General features: G+C 41.5%; 1 protein-coding gene across 1 annotated transcript in view; it reads left to right on the top strand.

The window, feature by feature from the left end:
• Positions 1 to 18,601, top strand: part of kif26bb (kinesin family member 26Bb) — a 34,752-nt gene extending 16,151 nt beyond the window's left edge. The window contains exons 8-15 of the mRNA XM_050058712.1: positions 1,928 to 2,199; positions 4,148 to 4,325; positions 4,527 to 4,665; positions 4,950 to 5,109; positions 5,285 to 8,420; positions 11,815 to 11,984; positions 14,715 to 14,865; positions 17,798 to 18,601. Coding sequence (XP_049914669.1) covers positions 1,928 to 2,199; positions 4,148 to 4,325; positions 4,527 to 4,665; positions 4,950 to 5,109; positions 5,285 to 8,420; positions 11,815 to 11,984; positions 14,715 to 14,865; positions 17,798 to 17,997 — 4,406 coding nt within the window. The 3' untranslated portion in view covers positions 17,998 to 18,601. The remainder of the gene's footprint in view (positions 1 to 1,927; positions 2,200 to 4,147; positions 4,326 to 4,526; positions 4,666 to 4,949; positions 5,110 to 5,284; positions 8,421 to 11,814; positions 11,985 to 14,714; positions 14,866 to 17,797) is intronic.
• Positions 18,602 to 20,527: the final 1,926 nt, after the last annotated feature.

Genomic DNA, 20,527 nt, shown 5'->3' with positions numbered 1-20,527 from the left:
AATGCACCAGAGTCCTTGGCATTCCAACTGTTGCAGACACAAGGGCTGGCCTTGGAGTACATGGTGTTGCCAGATGCTTATTTCTTTCCTGCGAACAGACAAGCTTTAGGTTTAAGTCATGGACTGTTTAGTGAAGATGAACAACATGACAGCTTCCCAAAAGTGAAGACAAAACAAATGATTGTTTCCCGGCTGGCTGCAGTGTAGGTCATAAACCCCGCCCTCTCCATGTTAGTGGATGGGACATGGGCCAAATTAAAAAATTAAAGTACCCATCAAATAAATTTTGCCCAAAGATGGTTTCTATCACTTTAGGTAGTTCATATCACACTGCTGTATGTTCAAGTGTTTGTTTTTTATAACTTTGGTTTTAATTAGTTTTTTGATGCTACAAAAAGGGGGTTTGACATCATGATTGACAGCTGTGTGTGCCAGTCAGTGTGTCTGCGATCACTGGTGCCTCTTGTGAATGGTTAGACGGGTGTTTGAATGGGAACTCTATACCGTAGAGACAGACTCTGGCTCCAAATGACATCATCAGTGCAAGATGGCGGCTGAATCAAGTGCTGTGTCTCAAATCACGTACTTCTGTACTTATACTTAATATTTTGAGTGCATAAGTGCGTTCACACTGAGAAGTATGGAAAAATGCAGTGCACTATGAGTATGCGGATGTTGCACTTAAAACGGTCAAGAAGTTGAGTGTTGAACTATGAACACTTCTCGCCCTCAATGGTCGCCATCACTTTTCAAACTGGAAATGGCGGCTGAGGACTGTGCGACCGTGAACGTCGCTGCATTGTACAAATACATGTGTTTTTTGCAAGAAGCACCACTATACTGTTGTCGGGTATAAGTCAGCATGTTTACTGGGTTAATTTAGCAGTCTGTAATGATTTGGTACTGCGAACGATAACGCGAATGCTAATGCTAGTTTGCTTACTAGCTAATTTGCGGTCATCATTTCCGGTGAGTACACAACGGCCGTGTTTGGTTTGAGACAACACTACCCTGTTGAAATTTGCGCTCTATGCCAATGAGTACATAGTGCACATAGTATACTACATAGAAGTGTACTAATGGAAGTATGTGATTTGAGACACACCAAGGGATATTTTGGTTTCATTTATGTACAGTGGGAGGAAGTGGTTCTCCATCTTTATCTGCTGTTATTGCTTTAAGCCAGTCACAGACAATTCAGTGTAAAGTAAAATTTTAGCTAATTATCTCACCCAAGTTGGCCTCTTTGAACAAATGAAACAAACAAACAAACAAAACAGCAACAGTCTACAGCCAGGCTAGTGTGAGGTTGTACTTAGGCACAGTGTTTTCTTTTTGTGCTAAATGCTAACATCAGCATGAACAGTTAACATGCTCACATTTGCTAATTAGCACAACGTACAGTGGAGAATCATTAAACAAATAATTAGACAAATAGACATTTTGACCAGATGATGCTGCTAGAAGAAAGGGATAAATGTTTTCATGATTTAGTCTCAGGGGACCATGAATATATAGCACATATCATGGCCATCCATTTAATGTTTGTCAAGATATTTCACTCTGAACCAGAAAACATCAACTTCATGAAGGTATAGGATGAAAAGTTACAGGATGAGAGTCATTAGGATTAATCCTCTGAGGACCATGAATATCTGTATAGAAATTCCTGCATTTGTGAAGATATGTCAGTCTGGACCAAAGTGTTGTCTCACTGACAGATATCGTATATGATATTAGAGCAATATTTGATCACAGTGGGCCCCCAACATACATCATATCAAAATTGTGCTCCTCAGAGTTCAGAGTGTATGTTGTGTTGATGGGGTGCCCATGTGTTTAAAGGGCGTGCATGTATTATACTTTATGTCTTAGTGTCTGTATATAGCATACATATACTATATGTGTGCTCTGTTGTCTGCCCCAGGCTCGTGGTCTAGCATGGTGGGGAGTGGCGAGAGCATCCAGAAGCTCGGACTGGTTCCCTGTGCCATCTCCTGGCTGTACAGTGCCATTGAACGGCGGAGGGAGAAGACCTGGACCGATCTGACTGTATCAGTGTCCGCTATAGAGCTCTGCTGCGGAGAGGAGGACACGCTGAGGGATCTGCTGGGGGAGGTTGTGCCCTCATTAGGAAGTGTCCAGAACAGCCCAAAAGCCCATGTCAGAGTCCAAGAAGACCCCGTCTCTGGGATACAGGTAGAAGGAAAAGGGGGCTTGTTAAATGAACTGCTGCTTCTACTGTGTCTCTGTCACTATATCTGTTGATCAGTCGAAGCACAAGCACACACACTGACCCAAATAATTGGTGTAATCACCCTTATAACCAAATTAAATTAGTGTCATTCTGTACAGTCTAATCAGTCTTTGGAAAGACTGTGGCAGATCTGGAATCCAGAGAGCCAAGGCTATATTTTTTGTTGCAGACAAATTACAATTTCTTGGCTCTGTTTCATTGGCAGTGAATCAAAGGTTCAATTCCTTAAACACAAACAAGTGTTATTTTACAGTTGTTTTAACAGCTCGGAACCAGAAAATGAACACATAATGTGCCTTGGTATTTTCATTGTTTACAGAGCTAATTAATTGCTTATTCATTTGCAGTAGGAGGTGTCAGTGATATTACAGATACTGTAATGTGGAAAAATGTTAATGATTATTTATGGTCTACACTGTACGTGAGAAGATAATACTGGTGGTGTGTGAGACCTATTAGATGGAATCAAAGATTACATCTGATTGCATTATGACTGTGCAGCTGTCTCCGCCCTCACACTGCTGTTTGCCTATTGCAAGCCAGTGCCTCACCAGTGTAGGTGTGCGTTTCTCTCTGTTTCTTCATGGACTACTTGGAACATGAAACCTTCTGTATGAATGGAGCCCTTATTCCCAAACATTCTTAAATGGAAAATGTTTTTATTTTAAGATGGGGTCGGCAGAAATCTGGAAAAGGCAAAAAAAAAAAAAAACATGGCAGAATTTGAAAATACACCCTCCTCCTGCAGCTCTTCCTTCTCTGTCCTAAGCCCCTCCCACCAGATAACCACAACTTCATGCAGTAATCCAGTATTTTACATATATTGATTCAGAATTAAATCTAATTTCATTGTACAGTTGCACATAATGTATTTGCTCAGCCCCTCGTTTCCCTGCTCTCTCAGACTACACATGAGACTAAATAGATAGCTAGCTACCCCACGGTCCCTCCGCCTCGCTCCCCATCACTGTGGACTACTTCCCCAGGATGAGAACGGGCAGCAGCTCAGGAGACAGACCTTCGGTTGGTGGCTGTAGCAGCTCAAATTCAGCCAGTGCAAAATCACCACCCAGAGTCACAGTGGGCTGGTGGCCAACAGCAGCGTCGAGTCTAACCTGTGTAACAGCAGCAACAGAAAGTTTGATCCTGCGGCAAGTTTGGACAGTCTGGTCCCCTGAAGCTGGGATTTGCGCTGACTGGATTTGGGTTGCTGTAGCAGCTGGCGTGTTTTCGGTCTCCGGAGCTGCTGCCAGCTCTCCTCCGTGTGAGGTGGTCTGCGGCTGCGGGGAGTGAGGCGGAGGACACACTGGGATTCGAGGCTCTAGCTAACATTAGCAACATAAATGTGAAGTTGAAGCCAAAGCCATTAGTCTTTTGCTCTTGTTAGCAGAAGGCTAAACTATTAGCAACATTTTCTCTCATCTCATCAAATTCTGCTGCTTGACACTTGTTTTCTTGCTTTTAGACTGTTTTTCACATGTCATCTTCCTTTTTTGGGTTGCTTTGCAATATAGGTGGTTGCTGTCAATGCTGGAATGGCAACTTTCTCTGCAGGATTCTCCACCATTGAATCAGGCTTTCGTTGAAGAGAACGTACACTCACATCTGTATTTGTGGAACAGCCAATAGGAATGCAATCTCTCTGAAATGACCTGTGATTGGCCAAAGTCTCCCGTCACAAGCTAGATTTTCTAAAGCCTGAAAACAGAGCCAAGAGGAGGTGCAGAAGTCTAGTGTTATCTCAGTCAACTTGAATTACAATTTGCTCAAAATTTATTATGGGATTTTTACTCAATTAATCCAAGATTAAACTGCCTACCCCAGCTTTAAATAGTTTATGAAAAGATTCTACACGAGATTTTTTTAAACTATCCTCTCTCCTCTCTCCAGCTACGTAACCACAACCGGGTGAAGGCCCCCACTGCTGAGCGAGCAGCTTCCCTCCTGGATGCAGCCATTGCAGCGCGTCGGCACAGTGACTTCATAACATACCTGTCCCACAGCTCCATAATGTTCTTCACTCTCCACGTCCAGCCCCCGCGTACAGAAAGCAGCACCATTGGCAAAGGTTGTAATGAATTATTCAGTTACTAGCACAGCTTGTCCCTGGTGAATTCTGTGTTTCCCCTTGAATCATTTTCCACAGTTAATCCTAAATTCAGTACTGATTTAATGCAGTTTAATATTTATTCATTATGTGCATATGTGAAAAAAAAGTTGCTAAACTTTTGCATTTACACTCTCCTCTGCTCTCTGATTCCATGCCTAGGTTCACGTGGCCCCACTAAGTTGACCATGATAGATGTGTGTAGTGGTATGAGGGGTATGAGCAAGAATAAACCTCCATATTCTGAACTGGGCCCTGTTGTGTTGTCTGTACTAAGTGGACATAAAACCATCCCCAGCAAGTAAGAATGACACACAAAGATACTAGTGTAGACATATTGGAATGCAATGCTGTAACGTGAACTGCATTAATATTTTGATAGGAAGCTGAAGTTGACTCTTGCTGTTGGTCTTGTAACTTGGTTTCCAAAAATAGTCAGATTTTTTGCCTGTAAACCCATTTTATACTGGGCTACAAAAACCACTACATCAAAATTTTGAAATTAAAAGATTTGGCTGTTTGGAGATTAAATTGTCTGATGCATCCTTTGAATAATGTCTGTACATTTGCACTGTCTCTGCATAGGGGTAGTAAGTTGACTATGCTCCTTCGAGAATCCTTGGGTCACTTAAATTGCCATACCACAGTCGTCGCTCAGGTTGATGATTCACTGGCTCGCCTTCAAGAAACCCTATCCACCATCCAGCTGGCTTCTCGCATCTGCAGGACGCAGAAGAGAACGAAGGTACCTTACATATCTTGTAACGTCTTTCTACTGATTCCGCACCTTTAAATTATGTCACAGTATTTAGGCTCTTTCTGTAAACAAAGTGGGAGTGATTGTTTCCAATTATTTGTTGATTTATGTTTTGGATCGTATGGTTCTAGAACTAACTCCACAATTCATCTTCGTCCAACAGCAGTCCACTTCATGTTCTCCTTGTGGGAGGAGTTTGACTAAAGAGAAGAGAGGGCCACCATCTTTTTCCTTGCGGGCATTTCACTCCACTGATGAAGTAGATGTCGATGTTCCTCGTTTCCATTTGCGTGGTGAACTGGATGAGCGCTCCAGTAGCGACCAGTCCTGTGACACAGTCATCCAAATAGACTCAGATGGCTTGGTCCAGTCCAAAGTAACCTCAAGACTGACACAACCTGAATTTGTGCCCATCATACCCTCTTTGCATCCTAACAAGGCTGACATGGATGACCCTGAGTTTACCGCTCTACTCCAAGAGCTTCTGAGAATCCCTCAGCTGCAAGGAGAGAAGAAAAATGAGGAAACTCTTCAAGGGAATATTGAAATGCTGAAAGCAGACACCAAGAAGCCAGGGAAGGACTGTCTTAAATGTGACACATTTGCTGAACTTCAAGAGCGCTTGGGGTGTATCGATGGAAGTGAGGCAACAATGGATGTGCTCAGGTCTTCCTTAAAAGGCCAGTCTGTTAACAATGTCACAGCCAAATCACAACCCCACAAAGACACAGGGAAACACACAGACCCTGAAACATCAGACGCACAACAGACATTGTTGAATCAGGGGTTAGGTTGCAGTCAGACCTCTGTCGGAGAAAAGACAACAGATGGTGCCTTCCCTGGAGACAGTTTTCAGAGAGAGGATTCAGGCCTGTATGACTGTGAGGAGTGCAGTGGAACCAGTTCCAGTGAAGAACTACTGAATCAAACTCTCAGTCTTAACATGACCTGTCGATCTGATCTGCCTAAAAAAGGAACTGTTAAGTCAGAGGATAAGCTCTCTTCTCAGGACTTTGATGTGGATGCTCAGGGCATGAACATCAACAGTTCCCTTCAACCTACAGGTAAACCGGAGTGTCCTGAAGCTGCTGATTGGTTCAAACAAGACAAAAGGACCTCACCAGTTGGCAAGAGCTCCCCCATATCTCCTTCCTCCTCGTGCTCCTCTTCAAACTCCTTGGCTACCAGTGTTATACTTGGAGATGTCTTACCCAATCGCCCTGCAGAGGATGTTAAAGAAATGAAGGCCACTATCACAGTAACTGTTCAACAGCCACTGGACCTAAAAGGTCAAGATGAACTTGTTTTCTCTATGGTGGAAGAGGTGACCATCAGTGGAGCACTGGACAAAGGGAGGACAGGTGGAAACATTATTTGTATCAGAGACACTGCCCAATCACAGGCACATGTGCAAGGCCCTGCCAGCTCTCAACCAATCAGGATAATCAGCAATGTCAGCGAAGAATCTATAGGCGCAGGTTCTTCTAATACAAACAAAAGCTCTGCAGCTCAAGATGTAGCTACAGATGCTAGCACAGACAAGCCCCAGTATCAATTCAGAAGGGAAAAGAAGTTCTTACCTTCCTTTATAAACCCCATGCTGATTAATGCAGATGTGGATTATGAATTGAATGGTATGAAAGAAAAAGAAAGTAACCCTCATAATGCTTTTACAGGAGTCAAGTCGGAGTCTGAGCCCAGACGGAATAATGCCAAATGTCCAGAAGACAGAAAGGTTCTTGAAAAGAGAGGTGGGGCTTTTGCTTCTGAGACACATGCCAAAAAGTCTGACAAAGTATGTGACTTACCTTTTAGCCAAAGTTCTTATGACCCAAAGGTCTTGAAAGATTCAGCCTTTGGTGATGAAACTGCAGAAAACAAAATGTGTGGAAAGAGACAGAGACATTCAGACAAGAGCCACCCTAGAGACAGGGAGCATGTTTATTCCACTAACACTCCAAAGGGCTCAGAGGGGGGAGAAATCAGTTCCAGACGTGTTGGGAATGCCCCCAAGAGAATTGGTCTGTCACCTGGTTGCCAGGAAACCGCCTTTAAAACAGGTAGTTTGCCTCGAGGCTGGCAAAATGCCAACCACCAGGACAGCTACCATGGCGTTCACATGGCAGAGAACCACAGAGACCCAAGGGGGATGACATCATCCACCCCGTGTAGCCCAAGAGTTACTCTGGAGAGGAGGCAGGGCAGACAGCACTCCCCAATGAACCACAGCCTCCATGTCTCTTCTCCTCGGAAATATGGAACTGAACACAAACAGCATGCTAGTAGTGCTCACAGAGATGGTGTTGAATCTTTGTTTGAGGCCTCAAATCTGAGAATGAAACATGACAATATGAGTGGGAGGCCAAAGTCACCCACTGAGGACAGTAGCAGGCTTTTCAGTGCAAAACTGGAGCAGCTGGCAACAAGGACTAATTCCCTTGGTAGAATCCCAAGAGACTTCCCAGCCCTGGACAGAGGCGGTAGTAACACCTCAGTAAGCTCTAAGGGGAGCTCCAAGGGAAGTACTGAAGGGGCTTGTAAGGGAGGTTATAAAGGAAATAATGAGGGGGATTGTACCTTCCCAAGGTCTAGCAGGAGCCCCAGGAAGAATCCTCGGTCTGACCAGAGTCATCACTTCTTTCTCTCTGAAAACCCTGTAACTCAGTCTGCTAGGCATAACCATTCCAAGCTGTCTGCTGTGGGGAAACTCAAGATGGCTAGCCCCAAAGTCCGTCGACTGTCTGCCCCCAGCATCAAGAACCTCAGTCTTCCACACAAAAGCCTGCAACAGTCTATCAACCGCAGTGCCAGTCTTTCTCCAGACAGCAAAACAGTTAGCTTTGAGCGGACGTCGTCCTTTCTGTCCTCTTCCCCTCCAAGGTCTTTTCATTCAATCAGTCGGACACCGAGCCAAAGCTCCACATGCTCATCCACAAAATCTGCCATTCAGGGGTTTATAAATGGACGGATCTCTGACCTTCTTAAGGAAAGGGCCTCCAGTCCCACCTCAGGAAGACTGGACCAAATGACCACAATTCCATCACCATACAGCCAGGTGACTGCTCCCCGTATGCCTGATCATCTGAGTGGGCACGCGAGTGACACCACCAGTGTGTTGAGTGGAGATTTGCCACCAGCTATGGGGAAGACATCCCTGAATTTCCCTAACAGGAACAGTATGGTGAGCAGTGGATATGACAGCATGGTGAGGGACAGTGAAGCCACAGGCAGCGACAGGAGCAGCTCTCTTCTTAGTGTTGCTCGAAGCAGCCGATCATCTCGGAGGAGAGGCAACACAGGTAAAAACCCCTGGAATAAGTGGACTTTAATGAACTGACCCGGATGACTTTCTACTCTGGAAAGATCAGAACCTCATCCAAGTGTCGAGTGCTCATTATGTGTTGTTGGTGTTACATGTTAGTATTGTAAGTGTAGTCTCAAAAAAGTCTAAAGCTAGCATGCATGTTGAGCATCTTAACTGTCTGTGACCATTTTAGATGAATTCATATAGTTCACCTCTCTTAAAGGGACATTTCACCCCAAAATCAAACATACATATTTTAGCGTACACTTTTAGCATGCATCTATGTGCAGGCTCACCTAACACCAATGAGCTTGCTAAGGGGCCGTACATAAGAATAAGAATAACTTTATTCATCCCCAAGGGGAAATGGCCGGCACGCTCAAATGCCAGAGTGATGCCATTGCGGCATGAGCACCTATTTTTCTCTAGGAGCAATGGGTGTGCCCAAGATAAACTGAGTTCAACTTTTGGAACCCAGCAGCGTGCACCACATGTCATGTGATGAGGAACAACCAGTCACAGCTGACAGATACCTTTCCCTTCTTCCGTAAATATCCGTCTGTGGTAAATATGGAAAAGATGATCATTTTGGTGCAGAGCTGTCAGAGCTGTTTCATCTGTGCCATGGATGATATGCCCACACACATAAACAGCGCCTGGAAGGAGATCAGCTATGCACTCAGGATTTGAGGTAAATGGGCTATGATATAGTCACTGTTAAGGCTGATTAGCAACCTCAGAGGCAACCTGCCTGCAAAAGGCACAAAAGTAGTGCCCAGCGTCCGACCTCGTGTTTTCAAGCCAGCTAAAGACGCAGCATGTGTACGGCCCCTAACATTATAGCTCAGCTGAGAAGGACAACATTAATGTTTACATCTTGTGCTGTCACATGCACAAGCCTAATGTTGAGGAGTAGATGCATGCTTCCTTCTGCGGACTGATACAGTTTGTGGGTGTAGTTCGGTAGAACAAAAATAGTTCCCACATTTACTGCTCACAACAAGGTCTGTGGATTATCTTGAGTAACCAGGTCATGATTTCTGGAAGGAGACGTTGCTGTTGAGTTTTTCAAATGTATTTTTGGGCATGTCATGTAGTTCCATTATATTAGCGAGAGGGCAGACATCTCTATGGCTGATATCTCCAAAACTCTGCAACTCACACCAAAACAATCTAGACTGATAAATAGCACTACAGGTAAGAGGTAAAATATGTATTTTTGATTTGGGGGTGAACTGTCCTTTCAAAGCAACAACTCATTTCTATGAATTTAAGTACAGTATGATTCTCAAGTGGTAGATATTTTAATGTACGTCATGTTTTTGTTTACTTTTGTCAATTGTTTAATATTGTTGTATGGGAATACAGTTGAGGGCAGAGACTTTTATAATCTGATGTGCTGAATCTGCATTCCAATTAAATGCAATAGTAAAGTTGTCATACTAAAGTGCTGTATCATATGCCATTTAAAAAATTCTAATAGTAAACCCTGTGGAAATTTCAGTCCAGGTCAGTAAAACTTTTCGCATAAAACTGCCATTTAGTTTCTTCTCTTGACATGATCTAGAATATACCATTTCTGAACCATTGACAATATTTAAGAATGTTAATTGCACCATCATATTGTTTGGCTTGTAATCTGAACGCACATAACATACTAATGTGACATTAAGTGGAGATGACACACATGTGTAGAATTCAGTCATTGAAAGCCTAATTATGTCAGAGGTCACATCATTAATATATGAACGCAGCCACAGCACTTACTAATGGCTGCACATATGCAGAAAATAAAGAGGGTCTGGCTGGTACAGTAAATGATAAAGATGTATGTGTGCATACTAACATTACTCTCTAACGGAATTATATATGAGAAACTTTTAATAGCATTTTATTGAAATCACAGTTAACGTGGTAAAAACTGCTAATGGAGCAATAAAAGCAGGAGACAAAGCTTTTGCAGTCTGAGTTTATGAATATAAAGTCTCTAAACATATTGTACTGTTAATTGGGTGATTAAATTCTGTCTGCAAGTAAATTTTTCCTTAAGTGTCTCCTTAAGTCATTAACTCCTCTGCATTCTGATAAAAGCTGTTTCCCTACCATTAGAGTTAAACATATTCTTAAGGGACTGTTAGCTGTTTATCAGAGGACGGGGGTGGCTGGGATTTTACTTCCCTAATTTATTTGTATTGGAGTCACTGCAACAAGCAAAGGAGGTAGGGAGGCTTATCACCAAAACAAACAGCTCATTTTAAGCTAATTGTAGCATTGTCATGCAGAATATGGGTGCATAACAGCCACCTGTCCTATGGCAGCAACAAAATTTAAAAAGACGACACATCACACACACTGGCGAGTGGTTTGTGATAAATGGTGTAATTTTGGTGAAATCCATCAGCAAGTTTTAAGATTTAAGATTCAAATAAAAACAAAATACAACCATATAAAGCTGTATGTCTCTCCCCTATATGCCAAGTTATAAAACACAAGTCCCTCCCCAGTGCTTAGAAAATTATTTGACGTGCCTCTCCCATTTTGTGCCACCCCTTCCCCTCTGATAAATAACAGTCCCTAATGTCCTAGGATCACAGTGACACAAAGCATGAATTATGTTTTTCTGTACTGGCAAACTGAGTCAATCCAGAGAGAGTGTTAGAGAAACTGTGTCTCCTGTTTTGACTTTTATGAAAAACATTGCCGCCCTGGCAAGCTGCAGTTGCCCTCAGGCAAACTGTTTTCCCTGTTCCCCATTAGAGCACATGGCCCGGACATTAAAGGGACACCAGCCTTCATTTATCATATTTTCAGTCTTACTGTGAGGTGTGATGCTTTTAGAGTACAGTGTTAGTTGACAATACAAACATACCGGCCTCAGAAATACTCTATTTCTTGCCGGGGGCCAGAGGGGACCATGGCCTCCCTGATAGAAAATTTATTAATATTTAATATTTCTGTCTTTAGGGCTGTGGTGCACTTGGCCAGTTATTTAGCTCTTTTCCCATCACATAGCTTGTTGGGAAAGGAGCTAAATAATGCTCCCAAGTCAGAACAACTAGCATGGCCATTTGTAAAGGTGTCCCATGAACTCTCACCTCAAGATATCTGAATGAAAATGGGTTCTTTTGGTACCCACAAGTTTTAAATTGACTGGCAGCACACAGCGCCTTCTGTATGTGCCAGCATCGGCAATTGATCATGACAAAATTCAACAACATTAAAAACTAAGTAAAATACCATACTACCTTAAATATAGCTTGGTCAAGCATCTTTTAAAAAAACAAAACAAGGCAGCAGTTTTACTCTGTATACACATTTCAGACAAAGGAGAGGAGAAAGAAAGTTGAGATACAGCATCTCACTGCGCTCTCTGCCTCACCCTGCTGTAGGTCCTCACCAGCGTCGTCTTTCCCATGATACACCCCTGTCCCTGAGACGCTCGACTAGTGGTCTGCGGTCTGGCTGGGTGGATCGGGGAATCCCGGAGGCCTACGAGATCAAGGTCTATGAGATCGACAATGTGCAGAGGATGCAGAAAAGAGCAGGTGCTGGCAAACAGGTGCTGGGTTTATTTTGATTTTGAGGAGGTTGAAAGGCATGATGCAAAATATGACCTTTATAAACCTCTTTTGGCAACCAGTGGGAGTAGCAGCACTGGTAGAACGTATCTCCACCCAACCTCTCTAAAGCTCTCTTTATCATATCAGCATCAGGTTTGAAAAAGAGCCCAAGTCTTTTTGCATTAAAGGTTTTTTTGACAGCTGGTTCTGATGCTTACAAATTTCTTCCTGAACCTTCACACAAATCATTTGAAATGCTGTTCTCTGAATATAACACGAACTAAAGACCCCTGCAGCTAACATAAAGGGATCTACTCCAGGAACTAATGGCAGGTCAACCAAACTAGTTCATGAACTTAAAAGTTAGGCACCTCCAGTATTTGAAGCATGAACTGTAGGTTGTGAAAAAATAAGGTGTTAATGTAAATAACACCTTTCAAGTGTGTTCAAAATATTTAATAAGCATTTAAGATTTTCTGCTGCTCATCTCACCTTCAGGTTGAAGAAAATAAATTATATTTATTGGACTATTTTTTGGACAAAGTATTCAAATAAGATTCAGTAAGTGGAACCCAACCAGTGCTGCCACCACAGCAAATAAAACAAAATGTACCATGTCACATTTGTGACGCCAAAAAAACATTTCTCTACTGAGGTGTCTCCTGTTCTGTGTGTTCCACTGACTTTAAAGGTACAATGTGTAATTTTCTGCCACTAGGGGTCTCTTCATGAAAACAACAACAAAAGATGAAGCAATGCAGTCAGCTTCTCCTGGTTAGGATTCCTTCAGTGTTCATCACTAAGGAAGTTTTTACCGGGAGCCAAATTATCCGCAGAGGTCTCCTCCTCTCCAAAACAAATGGACCAGGTGATTAAAACCTGTAAAAAAAAAAAAAGAAAGGGAAAAAAAAAGAAAACCTGAATAATTTTGCGTTACAAATCAATGTTTCTCCAATGCTGTTTAGCCTGTTGCAGAGAAGCTCCTTGCTTAGCATCTGCTAATGTGTGCTCACCTTTTTTCTCTGATAACTTACGATCCAGATGTTCAGGATGTTTTAACTGGGAGCCAAATTTTCTGCAGGGGTCTCCTTCTCTCTAAAACAAAGAAACCCTGTGATATAAACCAAAAGAAACACTGAATAAAGTAGTTTTACTTTAAAAATCAGCATTTTTCCAGTGCTGTTCGGCTTGTTGTGGAGGAGCTGCTAGCCCACCTCCTGCCAATGTCTGTCCATTTCTTTCTCTGATAACTTAAACTCCAGATGTTTAGGATGTTCTTACCAGGAGCCAAATTATCTTCAGAGGTCTCCTCCTCTCCAAAACAAAGAAACCCTGTGTTATAAACCACTAGAAACACCAAATAAAGCAATTTCTGGCTGGAGCCGAGCTACAGTTATCGTTTGCTCAGCTTGTTTTTCTTGTAACTTAAAATCTAGATTTCTGATTACTTGAATCCTTCATCCGAATAAATTATATAATACAAAATTATCAAGATGTAAAAGTGTATCGAAAAAATGTGGCTCAAAACTGGATAAAAAGTCCATTTATGACAAAGAAGTTATGATGCCACTGACAAGCGACGGCGACCAAATGACACGGACCAAGGCCTTTATTGAAATGACAGATTTCTCTGGGTGTGAACATTGTTGGAAATGTTTAGAATGATACAAGTACACAAATTACCAAAATAAATAATACTGGTCCAGTTCATGTTAAGATGTTTTAATGTGGAAATATTACATATTATATGTAATATATAATTACTGGACAATAAGGTAATATTGCTTTGCTCTAAAATCTTACATGAGCAGCTTCCAGGTTTCGTGTGTGATATATAAGTAGATGCAGCATGTTGCTGAAAAATAGCACTCAGTGAACTGACCCTAGGTAAGTAGAGGTCACCTAAAGCATTTCACCTTGCATTTGGAGTTGAAATGTGCTTGAAAGCAAAATGTGGTGCTTGTGCTGACGTAATGTCCCCATGACGAGAGGTCTGGCCTCATGAGACTATATTCCCCGCCTCCACCCGTCTCAGGAACGGCAACTTTGATACAATTTTAATGACCACATGGGGAAAATTGGGTCAATGCTGCAGCAGAGAACAAAGAAGGGCACTGGAAGTAAAACAAATAGACCTTAAATGAAAGAGCACACTTTTCTTTTATTGCTTTTTTTGCAGCATCATTGGGGGGAAATATTTCTAAAATATAACAAGTTGTAATTATAAAAGCAATGCCTCATATTTAGAGGTTTGCTTCTATCTCCCATTAAAATGTGCATGTCTTGACTTTTGACATCACCCCTTATGTGTAACATGGTTAGTATAATCAGAGAGTAATTCTATTTAGAAGCCTACAGACCTGTCTTGTCTCACTCCCCAGAGGTGTCGTCCCTGCCCTAACATGGTGTTTATGAGCGTGTGGAGACAGAGAGTGGGGAGGTGCTGTTGTTCATCCAACCATTAAAATACAGTCTGTGTATGTGTGTGTGTGTGTGTGTGTGTGTGTGTGTATGTGTGTGTCTGTTTGTGTGGTGGTGAGAGAGCGAGAGAGAGAGAGGGTGTGTGGAGGATTCAACCAGACGCTGTGTTGCAGCTAATACACCGCATGCTATTTTTAATGAGAACAGCAGTAGCAGAAAAATTTTGAAATACAAGCTTTTCACAAATTATTATGTGCTATATGAGCACAAATAAAAGTAGTGAGCTTGGTGTGTGTTTGTGTTGTCAGGGGCCTGCATGCTTCAGTGCCAAGCTGAAGTTTTTGGAGCACCGTCAGCAGAGGATCTCAGAGGTCCGAGACAAATACAACCACCTGAGGAGAGAGCTAGAGAAGGCCAAACACAACCTCATGCTGGAGCCCACCAAGTGGAACCAAGAGTGTCAGTCAAATTATTCCTTCTTTGAAGAAACAAGCATGCAAAATAATGTTTTTATGATCTGAATATCACAGTGGATCAATATAGAGCTGTTTTACTATATGCTTTACACGTTTTAAAGATAAAGTTAGTGGAGGCGGTGACAAAAGTTTAGCTTGGGAAGAGAATGAAAAAAGTTCTACCTGTCAATGCAGGCTGCAACTAATGATAATTACTAATGATTCATCTGATCAATGAATTCAATAATTCATTATGGTATAGGCCCATGGTAGCATCTCCAAAAAGCTTATTTTCTCCAACCAACAGTCTAAAACTCAAAGTTTACAGTATAAATAAGGAAAGCAGCAGAGCACACAATGGAGACGCTGGAGCCAGATAATAAATAAATAAATAAATAGGCCTACATTTCTGCTTGAAAATGACTGAAGTCATTAATAGATAATCAAAATAGTTGCTGATTTATTTTTCTTTGATCATCTAATTGATTAACCAATCGTTTAAGCTCTATAATCAGGGAACGAGTACATAATGGGCTTATAGTATGATGGCATTTCAGCAGGGGGCAGCATCCTGCCATCACTGGGACTGTATCCAAAATCCCCATTGTCACCATAAGTATGACCCATTTGTAATTTCCTTAGCACTTAACATTTACAGCTCAGTAACAACACGGCAATAGTTGGGCAACAGTTTGATAATAAAGTGGTAATTATTAAATGATACCATGTAATTACAGGGTGATAGCTAGGTAATAGAGTGGTGGAGGAATGAGTCCTGAAACCCAGAAATGAGTTAGCATTTTAGAACTACCAGTTCCCTCTTCTTCAAGTCGGTGGGTTTTTGTTTAGACGCCTGAAATAAGGTCTGTGTCTAACACAAGCTTAAGAGGCTCTCACGTATTGTTCCACGACATAAAATACATCAGTAAACACCCCACTCATGAATTTTGAAGCTTTAACGTGTCTTTAAAAAAGTGGTTGCTAACAAGTGGCTACATGAGAAAACAAAACATCATAAAAATCATAAAAGTGGTGTTCATTTGAGAAGATTACCTTGCTGGGCAAAACTTGTAAACTTGTGTTTGCCACAGAGCTTATTTTCAGCAATAATCCAAAACTCAATGGAAAAATCCTTTTTGTTGAGGGAACCAGGGCGATGCTAAGTTTGCCGCCTACAAATAAACATCACCCCTGCACCACTCTATAGCTTGGTATTAACAGTGGGTATATCTGGGTTATATTAGACTGAACTGTATCTAACAGTGTAATAAGGGGCCACATACAAAGGGTTAAAATTGGGAAACACATTTAAAGATAGCAACAAGGCAAAACTATTTAACAATAGTATAGTAATAATTTCATAACACTATAGTAACCTGCTAACAATAAAATGGTTTTATCAGTGCAGTATTTGAATAAAAAATGGTAATATGGCAGTGATCCTAAATAACTAATAGCTAATAAGTACATTTGCTCAAGTACTGCACTTAAGTATAATTTGGAAGCACTTTTACTTTCCTTGAGTGTTTCCATTTTATGCTACCATCCACTTCCACTTCACTACATCTCAGTGACAGATATTATACCTTCTACTCCACTACATTTAGGTGACAGCTTTAGATTCAAGCTACTTTTAGGATCAAGATTTCACATTCAATTCACTCACTGGCCACTTTATTAGGTTTTACCTTCAGAACTACCTTAATTCTTCATGGCACAGATTCAACAAGGTGCTGGAAACATTCTTCAGAGATTTTGGTCCATATTGACATGACAGCATCACGTAGTTGCTGCAGATTTGTCAAGAAAATATCCCCCACACCATTACACCACCACCAGCAGCCTGAGCCGTCGATACAAGGCAGGATGGATCCATGCTTTCATGTTGTTTACCCCAAATTCTGACCCTACCATCTGAATGTGGCAGCAGAAATCCAGACTCATCAGACCAGGCAGCATTTTTCCAATCTTCTATTGTCCAGTTTTGGTGAGCCTGTGTGAATTGTACTCTTAGTTTCCTCGACGTGTTGGTGGATGGAGTGGTTATTTGAGTTACTGTTGCCTGTCTATCATCTTGAACCAGTCTGGCCATTCTCCTCTGACCTCTGGCATCAACAAGGCCCAGAGAACTGCTGCTCACAGGATATTTTCTCTTTGTGGACCATCCTCTGTAAACCCTAGAGATGGTTGTGTGTGAAAATCCAAGTAGATCAGCAGTTTGTGAAATACTCAGACCAGCCCGTCTGGCACCAACAACCATGCCACATTCAGAGTCACTTAAATCACCTTTCTGATCAACCCATTCTGATGCTCGCTGTGAACTTCAGCAGCTATTTGCGTTAACGAGCAGTGTCACAGGTGTAAGTGGCCAGTGAGTGTATATGCTAAGTTTATAAAATATGATGCATTACAGATTAATCATTATAAATTTAACTACCCATATGACAAAAAAATAGTTAAAAGTTGCTTAATTTTGACCAGCTACAACATGTACAAATGCTGCATACACAGTAATGCATTATGTAATATAACCCTATCGTATAATGTCACACTGACCCTGGGTCCGTTGCCATACGAGTACTTTTAATGTTGACGCTTACAATACATGTTGGCATATTGCTACTTTTACTTTAGTAAAAGATGTTAATACTTCTTCCACCACTGTAATACAGTGACATTAATGGCATAATAACCTGATAATAATGAGATAATATAGGTTGGTATTATCTAAACATTATACTGTGGGCTACTATCAAAAAAATCCCATGAAAATTCTTGGAAGTCAAAACAGGTAATTATCATATTATAATGTGGAACATTTTGTGCACAAAGTAAACAGTGCTTTTATGGAAATTCACTTTTTACTTTCATTTCAGTATTCTCCACATTCAATGACCCCACACAGTAATAACTGTTACCTGACTGTCCTTCTCCAGTCGACCTGTGGCAGACCTTCGAGGTGGACTCCCTAGAGCATCTGGAGGCCCTCGAAGTGGTGACAGCCCGGCTGGAGAACAGGCTCAACCTCTGCAAGGCCAACGTCATGATGGTCACCTGCTTCGATGCCGGCACCAGAAGAAGACATAAGAAGCGACGGCGAAAAGCACCGGAGCCAAGAGCCTTGAAGGGAGTCTGAGTAGAATCATAGTGAGAATTGTTTAGAGCACCCACCTCTTCCCCTCAGACTCTTGTGTTTTATCGAGTGCACCTGGCCACCTGTCACTGAAATGTTTTGGATGATAGATCCAAACTCTGACACAAACTTTAATGCACACTTTATGGTCTCAACTACCACATTACCTCTGGTCCCTTTGACTTAACAAGGTGCTACAGACTGAGGTCTTGCACAGTTACATCTTACCTGTCTTCACATGGAAGTAGAGGTCAATAAATCCAGTGGCAGAGCTTCAGTCTTACAGCTGGCAGGAATTTTTCAGACACCTACAAAGGGCTCATTCTTGATATAATGCAATTTCTGACACATTTTGAAATCTCAGAAAAAATATCACAACCTGTCTTTAGTGGCTTTCTAACTTGCTATAACGCCACTGTCCCAACTGTCCTCCTGTCCCAACTGACCCCGGTCTCCCCTACTTTTTTCCTGATATCTGTCAGAGGTCACATTACAGACATAAAAGTTCATTATTTGTCCTTTAAATAAACCACCCAAAAAAATTTTTCTTTAAGCTTTGTTTTTTACCATTGTACAATATATTTACAGCAACCAGTTCAGCTCAGTGCAGCATCTAATGCTAACAAGACATTTCACTGAGCTAAAGGGCAAATATTGTAACCTTTACTCTCTGCCGAATATGCAGATCATAAAAGTTTTGCTTTCAGGTGATAAAGGTGCAGACACTCTACACACACTACATTATTAGTGTTGGATATAACTACAATAGATACTGAACATTTGTGCAGGGTAACTCATTGAGCATTTTTGCCTTCTGTTATGCAATTTGTTAATGGTCTCATTTTGTTTGAAGCAACTCTTGGAAGCACTTGTTAGAGCACTTTGTGTTATTTAGAAAACATTTAACTACCTACATGTTACTGCGATTTGTATTTTTTTAGTCGTATGTTTAAGTGACTGCTATTAAGTGATCAAATTTACTAACAAAACCTATAGAAGTCTCACACTAATAGACTGATCTGCCTGCTCTTTCTTGATCTTTGATTTAGAGGAGGTTTAGCCATCACAGTTATTTTCAAATGAGTGTTCAAAAGGGAATATGCCATTCTGTATATAGATTTTGGTGCTGAAAACATCTATGAAAATACATTGTTTATTTCACATTTTTTAAACTGTAAATGTAAAAATGTCTCCAGTAGTTCAAAGGATATCAGGTTGATTTAATTATTAAGCAGGAAGCAAAGCAGTTTCTCTGTGAGCTGTGGAAACTGAGCTGTCTGAAGAAATGAGTGATGGTTTAAAGGGATAGATAGGATCTTTTGAAGTTTGAAGTTGTATAAAGTACTTATCCATAGGCAGTGTATTACATACAGTAGATGGTGGTTGGCGTGCCTCCCAGTTTGGAGAAGCAGGCAGGAGTCCAACATGGAAGCTAAGCAATGCACCAATCTTCAGGGGTCAGCAACAAAACATATTTTACCCACCAAAAAAATCAATATCAGTTTAAGTGTATGCTATATTTAGAATATTTTCACCACTTTACTTTGACGTCAGACAGTAATTTCCAGTGGGGAGATGGAGCTGTTTTACTGCTCTCTTCAAAGCCAGACTCCATTAAGAAAAACAGTGATTTAACATTGCTGATCACGGGAGCTGCTTGTCTACTGCTGCCTCGATCAGTTCGTTTGTTTGTGTTACTGTGTGACTTTGGCGTGTAAAAGGGTCAGTTCGGATTCACCAAAGTTACACAATAACACAAACTTGCTAAATGAAGGCAGTGATAAACCAGCAGCTCCTGTGTTCAGTGAGCTAAAATCACTGTTTTTGTCAATGGAGTCTGGTGATTTTGACGAATGCATAGATGGGAAAGTGAAACCATTAATGGCTCCCGAATTGAAACGGGCTGTCTGACAGAAAGGTAAAGAGGTGAAAATACTCTTAATATAGTGTATGGGCAGCTAAAACACTTTATGCTGCTGCCCCCTGTCTACAGCAGTACATTGCTCAGCTTCCATGGTGGTACTCCAGCCTGCTTCTCCAAACTGGGGACATGCTGACCGACGTCTACTGTTTGTAATACACTGACTATGGATAAGTATCTCATACAACCCTACTTAAAATATCCCAACTATCCCTTTAAGTTCTTTGAAGTTACTGCCAACAGGAATACTGTTGTGAATTTTTTAGTGTCTTCAGGGTTTGAGTGGCTAGCGATCAATAAGCGTGCTGCTAGAACACATTAGTAAATGATTGCAGGCAGAATAAAAAATGTGGATTCTACTCTCAGTGTAATGGAGGAGTAATTACATTAAAGGAATCACGTCACTGTGTCTAAAGAGCCCTGTGAAGTCATCGAGCCAATAAGAGGGGATGGACTGCTGCATAGCAATCGATTGACAAAGCTAGGTTTTCTACCTAGATCAATGCATTTAAACGCACACTGGACGTCTGTTTTGTGAAACCTATTAATCAGCATGTTGTACATCACTGTTAATAAACGACCACAGCTTTCAGTTATTTTATGTGTTTGCAG

The sequence above is a fragment of the Epinephelus moara genome, chromosome 12, assembly GCF_006386435.1.
Source record: "Epinephelus moara isolate mb chromosome 12, YSFRI_EMoa_1.0, whole genome shotgun sequence".
NCBI classification, from domain to species: domain Eukaryota; kingdom Metazoa; phylum Chordata; class Actinopteri; order Perciformes; family Serranidae; genus Epinephelus; species Epinephelus moara.
Note: the sequence above shows the minus strand (reverse complement) of the source record. Positions and strands in the feature narration are given on the sequence as shown.